Source organism: Amphimedon queenslandica, unplaced genomic scaffold (assembly GCF_000090795.2).
Source record: "Amphimedon queenslandica unplaced genomic scaffold, v1.1 AMPQUscaffold_13519, whole genome shotgun sequence".
Classification (NCBI taxonomy): Eukaryota; Metazoa; Porifera; class Demospongiae; order Haplosclerida; family Niphatidae; genus Amphimedon; species Amphimedon queenslandica.
The window spans coordinates 531,592-541,693 of record NW_003546245.1 but is presented as its reverse complement, the minus strand read 5'-3'; the positions used below and the strand labels follow the sequence as shown (position 1 = coordinate 541,693).

The following is a 10,102-nucleotide window of genomic DNA, read 5'->3' as shown; positions in this document are numbered from 1 at the left end:
ATTTTTTTGCAGCAAAAAAAATAGGGCGGGGCTCAGTGTTTTGAATGAAGCAGGGGAACAAAATGAATACAAACGTTTCTATTGGTCTCCTTATTTTGTCCATAGCATGTCTTAGCCTTGGACAACCAAGTAAGTCATTAACAATTAGATCAATTGCATAGTGCATCATATCTACTTCTTTAACTTCCACAGTATGTCAGGCACCTCAGAATACACTTTACAGCAACACGGACCTCAACGTATTCTCAAACTGCCAGCAAATAAACGGGAGTCTAGTGATGGGAGACCAGTTCTGTACCCGGTCCTGCACAATAACTGACTTCTCAGCACTGAGCAATCTACAGGCAATCACAGGATCCTTTATAGTCCAATGCTGTCACACTCTCTCTGTCTTTCCTAACATACCAAGGCTTACACAAATACAGGGAGCACTGCGAATATACTACAACACAGGCTTGCGAAGCATTGCTGGACTCATACTGGGAACTGTTGGTAGCTTGGAAATAGCACAAAACCAGCTCCTGCATTCGATCGACGTTCTACAGATCAACAGGATTAGCAACTATGTATCAATCAGTTACAATCCTTCACTGGGAAGTATAAGGGGACTCACAAACCTCATATCAATAGAAGGGAACCAATTAGTCAATGGTCATGCATTGAGGATATTGTATAATCCAATACTAACCGATATCAGTGGATTTCAATCGCTAGACACAATAAATTATGGGACGGTTCACATTGAAGGAAACACACAGTTGTGCTATAGTGGCTATCCAAGATGGAGCTATGGGTCGTATGAGTCACGCTACTCTACAGGAGACAAGGGGATTGACTGGAGAAGCAAGTTAAACACTCAATACAGTTGGCAGTTCACTTGGGGTGGAAATGGAGTCCCAACACTCAATATACAGGGCAATGGGAATTATTCAACTTGTGGTAAGATTTATGTCAGTTATATTCAGTAGTTCATAAATATAATAAATAATAGCAGGGCTCTTGCCCTTACAAAAATTTTTATTGTTTATTGAATAAAGCCACACAGTTAGTGTTGGTTACATAATGGAAATTGTAAAGCTATTTATAAATGCATGAAACTACACAAGGCTATCGTGGGTTGCTCTAAATAATACTAATGACATTCATGACTAAACCACAACTCTTTTTGTATTGTTCACAGCTTCTACAACTTGTCACAGTTCCTGTCAGAGTGGTGTTGGATGCCTTGGCCCTTCCAATCCAGGCTTGTGTGGCTCCTGCTATCAAACTAGTACCATCAATTCCTGTGATGAGGTCTCTGCCCCAGAGACAGTGACACAAAACTGTGTCACGCTCTGGCCACCAACAGAGCTTCCATTCTCAGCAATATTTGGATTACTGGTTGCATGTGGTGGGACTTTGATCATAATAGTACTGATAGCCTTGTGCATCGTTGTGTATAAAATACGTAAGAAATGCAATGGAGATGAAGAAAGCAAAGGAAACTATAATGTTAATGAAGTATGCATAGAATAATTGTAATGCATTGTGTATTGATATCTTGATATTTTTAGAGAAATCTTGAGTCAGGCAGTTCCTATCAACCTAGTAGGAATACTTACTCATCTGGGAGTCGTTCCAAACTACACCATAGCAACAATGAAATGGAAATGAGAGAAACCAGCCCACAAGTTTCATCATACAATCCAGCAGATGATGATTACACTTACTCACAAGTTGTTAAAAAGACTCCTACTGCACAAGAAACTAGGAAACAAGAGGAACCTATTGTACACAAGCCTACCTATGAGGAGAGACAAAAGGAGAAGGAAGAGAGTGAGGAGGAAGAGGAGGAGGAGGAGGAGAGTGAGGAAGAGCCCAGAGACAATTTTATGGAAGAGTATGAAATGCCATCTAGAAAGATCCAGCTTATGAAAGAGATAGGAGAAGGGAGCTTTGGAAAAGTATAGGCCTATATGCATACACACTCATTAAAACTTATTGTAGGTTTTTAAAGGCTTAGCAAGTGATGTACTACCAAATGAGAGAGTCACTGATGTTATAGTAAAGGTATATATATATGCGAAAACAATATTTTAACACTGCATTATTATTGCTCTCCTCCAATAGCAAAGCCACAGAAATGCAACTGAGGATGAACTTGAAGATTTCTTAGAACCAGCAGAAAAGATGAGGTAAGAAGTATATATTCTATTACTCTTTCATGTATGCATAATAATCCTATTACTATTATTACTATTATTACTATTATTACTATTATTACTATTATGTAGGAATCTGAAACACGACAATGTTCTTCATTTGCTTGGAGTGTGTGTGGACAGTGACAATATGCTGATTGTCCTAGAAGACTGTGCCAATGGAAACTTTAAAACATTCCTTATCAATAAAAGGTCACACATGGAAATGATGAAAAAAGACGGCAGCCTATTACAAATGATAATTGAGATGGCAGAAGGACTGAACTATCTCCATGAAAACTCCATCACACACAGGTAAGTATATATACTATACTTATAAATAACTTTATCATTGGTGTTTTTCAGTGATTTTGCTGCACGGAACTGTCTTGTGTGTGCTAATAACAGAATTAAAGTTGGAGACTATGGACTATCAAGACAGCTCTTTAGGGTTAATCCCTTGGCCCCATTCCTTAATGCTTTATAAAATTTAATTTCTATAGGGAGACTATTATTCAAGAACACCAGGTCAAACAGCATGGCCAATAAGATGGATGGCTCCAGAGGTCTTTATTGAAGTAAAGGGAATGATAAAATCAACCAAAGAAACCACAGCCAGCAACATATGGTATAAATTAATATACTATGCATATAATGGTTGAACTATGATCATTTTCATGAGCTATAAGCTTTTTGCACTCTATAAAACTCTCAATTTATGTTACATTTTTTATACATATCAACGCCTTTGTGCTTTATGGAAATTTTGAGCTGATTCTAATCTGTGTTTATAGGTCATTTGGCATTACACTATGGGAAGTGAGTACATTTGCTGAGCAGCCATACCCAGACATGACAGATGAAGAGGTCATAGAGCAAGTGGCTAGAAGAGAATACTGCAACTTGAGGAATCCAGTCCCAACATTTGATCCATTGTGTGCACTGTAAGTTATTGTTAATATACCTATACATATACACTCTATTTTATAGGTTTGCTATAATGATGAAGTGCTGGAAACGTGAAAGAGAGAGACCAAATATGGCAAGTGTGTTGACTCTTCTGAAGAATGTCACACTCAATACAAGAGGTATGGAGGCCAAGGAATCAATACGACTTAAAGCAGCTGCCAAGACTAAGAGAAAGTCAGGCAGACCCCAACGTGAATCAAGTCAAGAGCCATTGCTGGCAACAAGTTTGACAATGGAGAGTGATGGAGGAGAGAGCGAAGAAGGAAGAAGCAGAAAATCAGCAAGGGAGGAAAAGAAAGGAAAGGAAGAGAAACGAGATGAGAGGAGAGGTGAAGAAAACAGAAAATTGAAAGAGACAAAGATAACAGTAGAAGCAGAAGTAAGAGAAGAAGTGGTCCAGGCAGAAGAGAAGAGCAAAAAGTCAGGAAAAAGAGACAGTAAAGGAGGGAAAGAAAAAAGCAAAAAAGGTAGCAAGAAGAAAGAAACAGAGAGCAAAAAGAAGGTGACAGGAGACCCTGTACCAACATCAGTCCCAGTAGTACCCCATAAAGATGAACACAGTGACATTAGTGACATGGATGACATATTCTATCCATCAGGTCCTCCTCCAGCACCTGCAGCAGCTCATGCTTCACCTCCTTCAGATGATGAGGAGTCCTGGGATGAAAGAGTTATACCACCTCCTCATCCTCCATCACAACTGCCATCCCAGCCTCAATCACAGAGAGAGTCTTATAGATACAGCAGAGAGGTATAGCATATATATCATACATGCATTTCATATACATGTACACACAATATGCCCTTTATTCCATAGAGTTGGGATTCATTTGATGATGATTATGATGAAGATGAGCAGACTGATGGAGTTAGATCTGCTCCATTACCACCAACTCAGTTCTCTCAAGAAGAAGAAGAAGAAGAAGAAGAGCCACCATTACCACCTCAGGACTTACCTCCAGACCTCACGCCAAATGAACAAAGTTAACATTAAAATAATGATCTAATACTACACTGCTTTCATCATTTTTATTTCCTTTTATAGTTGATTGGGAAGAGTCTGAGCCAGTTGCAACCCCACCTGGAGTATATCCAACTGATGAGGTTATCAACAGAACCAACCCGTACGCTACCGAACTGCAAGATGAAGAGGAAGTTTCCCTACCACCTCCTCTACCAGCTGAAGAAGATGACATAGGTATATATGTACTCTTGGTAATATCAAGAAACAGGCAGTGTTAGAGCATCAATATGTATCGGGGAAAGTCTCTTAGAAAAAGCATGGGCTATGTACATTTTCAAAAGATTGGCACATTTTTACTTGCATTTATTCATTATTTCATGTACACTGCAGGTACAGATGAAGAAAGCCTACAGCCAATAGAGCCAGTAAAACTGGACAGGTTTGCTAGAGTTGACAGTAGAGGGTTTGATGACTCTGATGAAATCAATACACCAATGACAGAGACTGGAGGAGGCAGAGGAGCTGAGGAAGACTCAGATGACATAAATGTACCGGTGCAATCTGAAGAGAAGAGCACAGGAAAAAAGACAAAAGCAAGCAAGAAGGAGGAGAAAGAGAGAGAGAAGGCGAAGAAGAAGGAGCTAAAGGAAAAGAAGAAGAAAGAGAAGCAGCAGAGATCAATCAAAAAGAAGAAATCAAAAGGAGGAGAAGATGACAAGGAAAAAGGGGGAGATGAGCCTGCACTTGTATGGTAGACAACAGAATGAAAATATCTATTTGTTAGCAGACAGCAAAATTTTAAACACAAAACCACACAAAAGATAACATTACAGTATAATAATAATATATAAAAATTTTAAACTATAGTCAGTCTTTAATAATAATAATAATAATTTTTACCTGTTAGAGAGCACTTATTTTTATAACCATTATTATTATTATTTTCAATGATAGCAATGTACATGTACGTGTACCCTGTCCAAAAGTGATCAAGTAGCAGCTGTAGGTGAAAGCGTGACAGTGGCTGGCAGATTGTTTCCAGATATTAATGAAGTAGTGGACTGCATTATGGTAGCAATGTTCATCTGACGTAGGACCTCCTCAGGGTTGCAACAGTTGGGGGGAGGAGTAAGAACAGCTGATGCAACACTCGGCATTTTTAATATATTACTGAGCTCACTCATTCTCGTGAATATGAGCTTTCGATGAGAAACAGCTGAAATATTTTGCTAAAATAAATAAGAGAGAGAGAGAATGAGGAGGAGGAGGAGGCGATTGACTTACTATGCTCTGATTAACAATCTTGTTGAGTGATAGCAGAGCGCGTGGTATTAGATCCTGACAACGTGAGGCTAGCTTAGCTAACGTGCTCATTAGTACCATCATCAAACGGACAGTGTAACCACTGAACTGACCAATGTGCTGCGATATCTCATAACCAACCATCTCTAACGTCTGGGAGGGAGAGAAAGATATTTTAATTGTACTTTTATGCATGCATTTAAAAAATTTAAAAAAAGATGTTGTAGTGCAGTGCATATGTACATGTAAGATGTATTTATTGTAAATTAATTGATGTCTTACTTCAAAGAATTTAGAGAGAAGAGCTGCTGAACATCTTGAGTCATACCCAGTGTGTGCAAACTCTCCCACTATCCATACCTGGAAACACCACATGAGTATCAGGTGACAGACATTAATTGGAATCCATTGATCTCTTACCAAGTGAAGATAGACTTCTCCTCCGCCTGCCTTTAGTGTCCTGAGGTTCATTAGGACTTCATTAATGTCGTGAGACTTCTCTACCAACAATGAAGGATGGGTTTTGAATATGTCGACCATTTTCTCGGCAACAACTCTGAGAAAGAGAGAGAGAAGTGAAAGTTGGGAGCTTTATTTCAAAATAAAAAAAATATTTACTTTCTGACTTCATCATTGTACGAAGGAATGTCGAAAAGGCAGAGACTTCTCTCAAGTAGAACATTGAATAGTTCAGAGAGAAGAGTCTTTGAACCAAAATGTATTACCACTTTAAAGAACATCCTGGAGGTGAAAAAATTGTAGCAAAAAAGATTAATAGCTCCAACATTTGTAGAGTTGCACTCTTCTCACTTTAGCAATAAAGGGACTACATCACCAGCACTGACTACTCTCAAGTGACCATTGAAATCTTCCAATATCTCATGCATATAACTCAACCTTGACAAGAGAAGAGAAAAAGTAAGATTGCGTGTTTTTTTGTGCTGTGCATCCTCAATACCTGTCAATGGTGTCTCCTCTGCCACTCTCAACTCTTAGAAAATGTCCAAACATTAGCTTATGAGTCTGATCCTGCAATGCTAGCAAACACTTTGTGTATTGAGGGAGCAGACCTTGCTCAACAGCCAATGGAACTAGCAACAATAGACACTATTCATGATGTACAGCAGCATGCAATGTATGTACCATTAGTTAGAAGGTAATTGGCAGTTAAGACAGCAGAGAGGCAAGGTAGATCCAACAAACTGTGTAGAACCTAAAAATATGAAAAATAGAAGTGAAGGTCTGGATTATACTCTCTCTCTAACCTCAGATGCAGTTGTCTCACTGATAAAAGCTGGCAAGAGCTCAACAAACTCTGAAATGTATGTTGACGGTGACCAGGCAAGAATCTGAAAAAGTGAAAAAACAACACATTGACATCATTGATTGATTGATCTGATTTCTGATCACTGATTGATCTAATCACTGATTTCTGATGATTGATCACAGATGATTTACCTTAAGTAGATTGGGGAAATATTTGGTAAGGATTGATGTAGAGCTGCACAGCTTCTCCAAATTAGAAATACAGAAATCAACAGTATCATAGGCTATCCCAGGACTACAAGTGAGAAACACACTTATTAATATGTACATGTATGCAGACATGTATTAAATGAGAAATCAGTCTTGGAACCATTTTTGACAAAATTTGACCAAATTTTGGATCAACTTAAAAAATTCATAAAAAATCCAAATACGATCAGAATCAGTTCAAACTTAAAACACAGCATAAGAACATGTATATGCATCAGAAAAATTTATAAAAAGGGAAAATTCTCATCTAGGCATTTTTGGCAAAATTTGGCTTGAGACACTGTACTATAGTACAGGGACTTTGGTCCGATTTTGGAGCAACTTTAAAAATTCATAAAAAATCCAAATATAATCGGAATCAGCTCAAACTTGAAACACAGCATAAAAACATGTATATGTATCAGAAAAAATTATAAAAATGGAGAATTCTCTCCTTGCCATTTTTGACAAAATGCCCTGTACAGGGTATTTTTAGGTATGGAGCCATTTTTAAGATGTACAAGTAGTACATGTACTTATAGTAAATTTTCATCACTCACTCATTGAATTTATTGCTAAGTACGTCACCAAAAAATGTCTGAACTGATGGTTCGTAGCTATATTCAGATTCACCTACAGTAAGTGCATGTAATTGAATAATAATATCAATAATAATAGATCACACCCACTCACCATGATTAATAAAGAATTTGACGAGAGCCAGCAGTACTCTAGTGTAGGTCTCATCTTGTGATATACGAGTAAATAAGGTTTTAACTGTTGCCAGTACCTCGTGGATTACTCGCCTTTTTAAGGAACACAATAAATCCAACAATTCAACCGACTCGTATAAACACTAAGTAAAGAAAGAAAGAATTTTAGAATCCTTTAAGTGTGCAATAATATCAATATTTCTTACTGCTTTTATCAGTTCGTCATCAGTATTCTTCAGTGGCTCTAAAAAAATAAAAAAATAAATACTATTATTATTATTATTATTATTATTATTATTATTATTATTATTATTATAAAAATTACAGCTCATGTAATATATTAATATAAAACACAGAGTAAGTCCCACTTACTCCTCTCGCACTGGTTGATCACTCTCATGCAGTACTGGAGTGCTACACTAGTGATATCAGGAGCATCAGTCGCTGTACGTAAGGAGAGGGACTGGGTGAGAGAGGGCGTGGAGGTGTGAGATGGAGGAGTAGCAGTTCTTCCAACCATCGAAACTGTTAGACTACTAAAGGGAGGAGAACTACGATCACGATCCTAAATAAAGCAAAGGAAGAAAAGAATCAAGATAAAACATATTGAGTAATAGAACGATAACACAATTAATTAATAGCGTATGGTATTATTAATAAATAACACAGCATAATAATATTACTAATCAAGGCCATAATATTATTATTAATGGTATAATAATAATATCTTATTGTTACTATTACTGACTTGATAGAAGCTTTCAGGAGTAGGTGTGGCCCCAGGAGAAGGAGAGTGTCCAGCTAGTGTTGACTTACGAGAGACGAGTATCCAACGACGAAGCATCGAGAATGCTTTGATGTTTAGCAACTGATCGCATGAATAAAAATCACCTACAAAATCAGAATACATGCAGATACATGTATAAATGTAAGTGAACATGCATTTCATGTATACTTACCAATGCTGAGGATTGTGAATATATCTTGAGCAGTAGATCCATCAATTTCCTTCACTGGAACGACCTATAGAAGAGAAGGAGAGAGGGAGGAATTTGGGTGTGCGTACAAAAATAAACAATTTGTTGACAATCAGTTTTTTTAAATGTACTTGTTTCTTCCCTCCACTGCTAAATAAAGAGGAGGTAAGGGAGAGAGAGTTCCTGCTAGCTTGTTTCAACCACTGGCACAGTTTAGAGTGAACCAATTCGACTTGATCTAAAAAATAAGATGGATTGGAATGCAATAATGTTCAGCAAGTTTTTTGAAGTATAATTGCTACACTGTGAATCATTACCTTCACTAAATTTATCAAAGACTGTTGAGTGAGAGATGATAGTGTGAAGGGCAGAGAGAGCAGAGAGACACAAGTCCTCTTCAATACCAGGTAAAGACAGCCATCTTCAATATCAAACAATGAGCATTAGTAATAATTAGTATGAATCAAGATGCATAAGAAAATATAATATATAATAAGGAAAGCTTTTTGGACAAAAGCATGGACTATAGTACAGGGCTTTTTCAGAAATCAGAATGGCCATAACTCAAAAAATTGAAGTCAGAATCAACTCAAACTTTCTACATAGCATAAGTACATCAATATGTATCAGAAAATGTAATAAAAATTGGGGGTGATTTTTGAGCCATTTTTTGGAAAAAACCATGGGCTATAGCCTTGGGTATTTTTTGAAAATTGGCCGATTTTTTTAAATGGCCATAACTCGAAAAATATTTGTCGGAATCAGCTCAAACTTGCTACATAGCATAAGGACATCGATGTGTATCAAAAAATGTAATGAAAATTGGAAGTAATTTCGGAGTCAATTTTTGGGAAAAGCATGCTGCAAGAAGATAAGGATACCTGCAAATGTGAAGAATGAGGAATGTAGACTGCTCCCTTACATTAGACTATAAGAAAAGAGAGAACATTTTAAAAAATATTCCACCTGTTCCAGTGCTAAGCTAACCTGAGCCAGGAGTACTGGTATTATGTACGGTATGTTCTGTGGATCAGTTGGTGCAACAAAATCCCGTAATAGCGTCTTTTGGAGGGGCGAGAGTTCCCTCAAGATTGCGGCCGCTAGAATTCGTATCTTAGCCTGTCCTTGGTCAGGCTCTAACGATATCGCCTTCAGGCTACGATAAACATGTGACGACAAGCTAAAAGAAATATTATAAAAAATTAATAAAACATAAAACAGACTTTCTGTTGTATTTGGTGACTGAAGCAAGTACAAGAAGTTGCCTTAAGAACGAGAGGCAGTTGATTCCGCGATCCTTGGACTGTAGAATCTGTATGAGACTAGCAACCCACGTATCAAACTCTCTACCGTATACAGCTCTAAGGAGACAAGAGAAAACTAGCAATTTCTAAAAGAGGCATTTACCTTGCTTCAAGATAAAGGACATCTTCAGGTGCGGCCATGTTTTAGGTTAAAAATAAAGCAACCACGCCTTTCATA

General features: G+C 37.5%; 2 protein-coding genes across 2 annotated transcripts; one reads left to right on the top strand and one right to left on the bottom strand.

Annotated features, from left to right (window-relative positions):
- The first annotated feature begins 19 nt into the window (after window positions 1-19).
- LOC105313235 (mitogen-activated protein kinase kinase kinase kinase 4-like) lies at window positions 20-5,039 on the top strand. Its single transcript, XM_019997520.1, has 14 exons — window positions 20-129; window positions 193-939; window positions 1,181-1,500; window positions 1,554-1,943; window positions 1,987-2,049; window positions 2,110-2,174; window positions 2,274-2,495; window positions 2,547-2,631; window positions 2,684-2,808; window positions 2,975-3,124; window positions 3,171-3,900; window positions 3,967-4,132; window positions 4,195-4,347; window positions 4,504-5,039. Exons 1-14 carry the CDS (start codon window positions 45-47, stop codon window positions 4,866-4,868), a joined length of 3,666 nt encoding a protein of 1,221 aa, XP_019853079.1. The 5' UTR covers window positions 20-44; the 3' UTR covers window positions 4,869-5,039.
- A 46-nt stretch (window positions 5,040-5,085) lies between these two features.
- Window positions 5,086-10,069, bottom strand: LOC100636733 (AP-5 complex subunit zeta-1-like). The gene is made up of 22 exons (XM_003382826.2): window positions 10,028-10,069; window positions 9,844-9,981; window positions 9,608-9,800; window positions 9,502-9,548; window positions 8,938-9,041; window positions 8,752-8,858; window positions 8,603-8,666; window positions 8,392-8,534; window positions 8,016-8,208; window positions 7,850-7,887; window positions 7,624-7,786; window positions 7,491-7,563; window positions 6,874-6,976; window positions 6,681-6,764; window positions 6,559-6,628; window positions 6,374-6,506; window positions 6,226-6,312; window positions 6,034-6,156; window positions 5,836-5,971; window positions 5,698-5,775; window positions 5,398-5,568; window positions 5,086-5,342 (listed from the first exon to the last, which is right to left on the bottom strand). Exons 1-22 carry the CDS (start codon window positions 10,063-10,065, stop codon window positions 5,103-5,105), a joined length of 2,526 nt encoding a protein of 841 aa, XP_003382874.1. The 5' UTR covers window positions 10,066-10,069; the 3' UTR covers window positions 5,086-5,102.
- Between the last annotated feature and the right edge of the window lie 33 nt (window positions 10,070-10,102).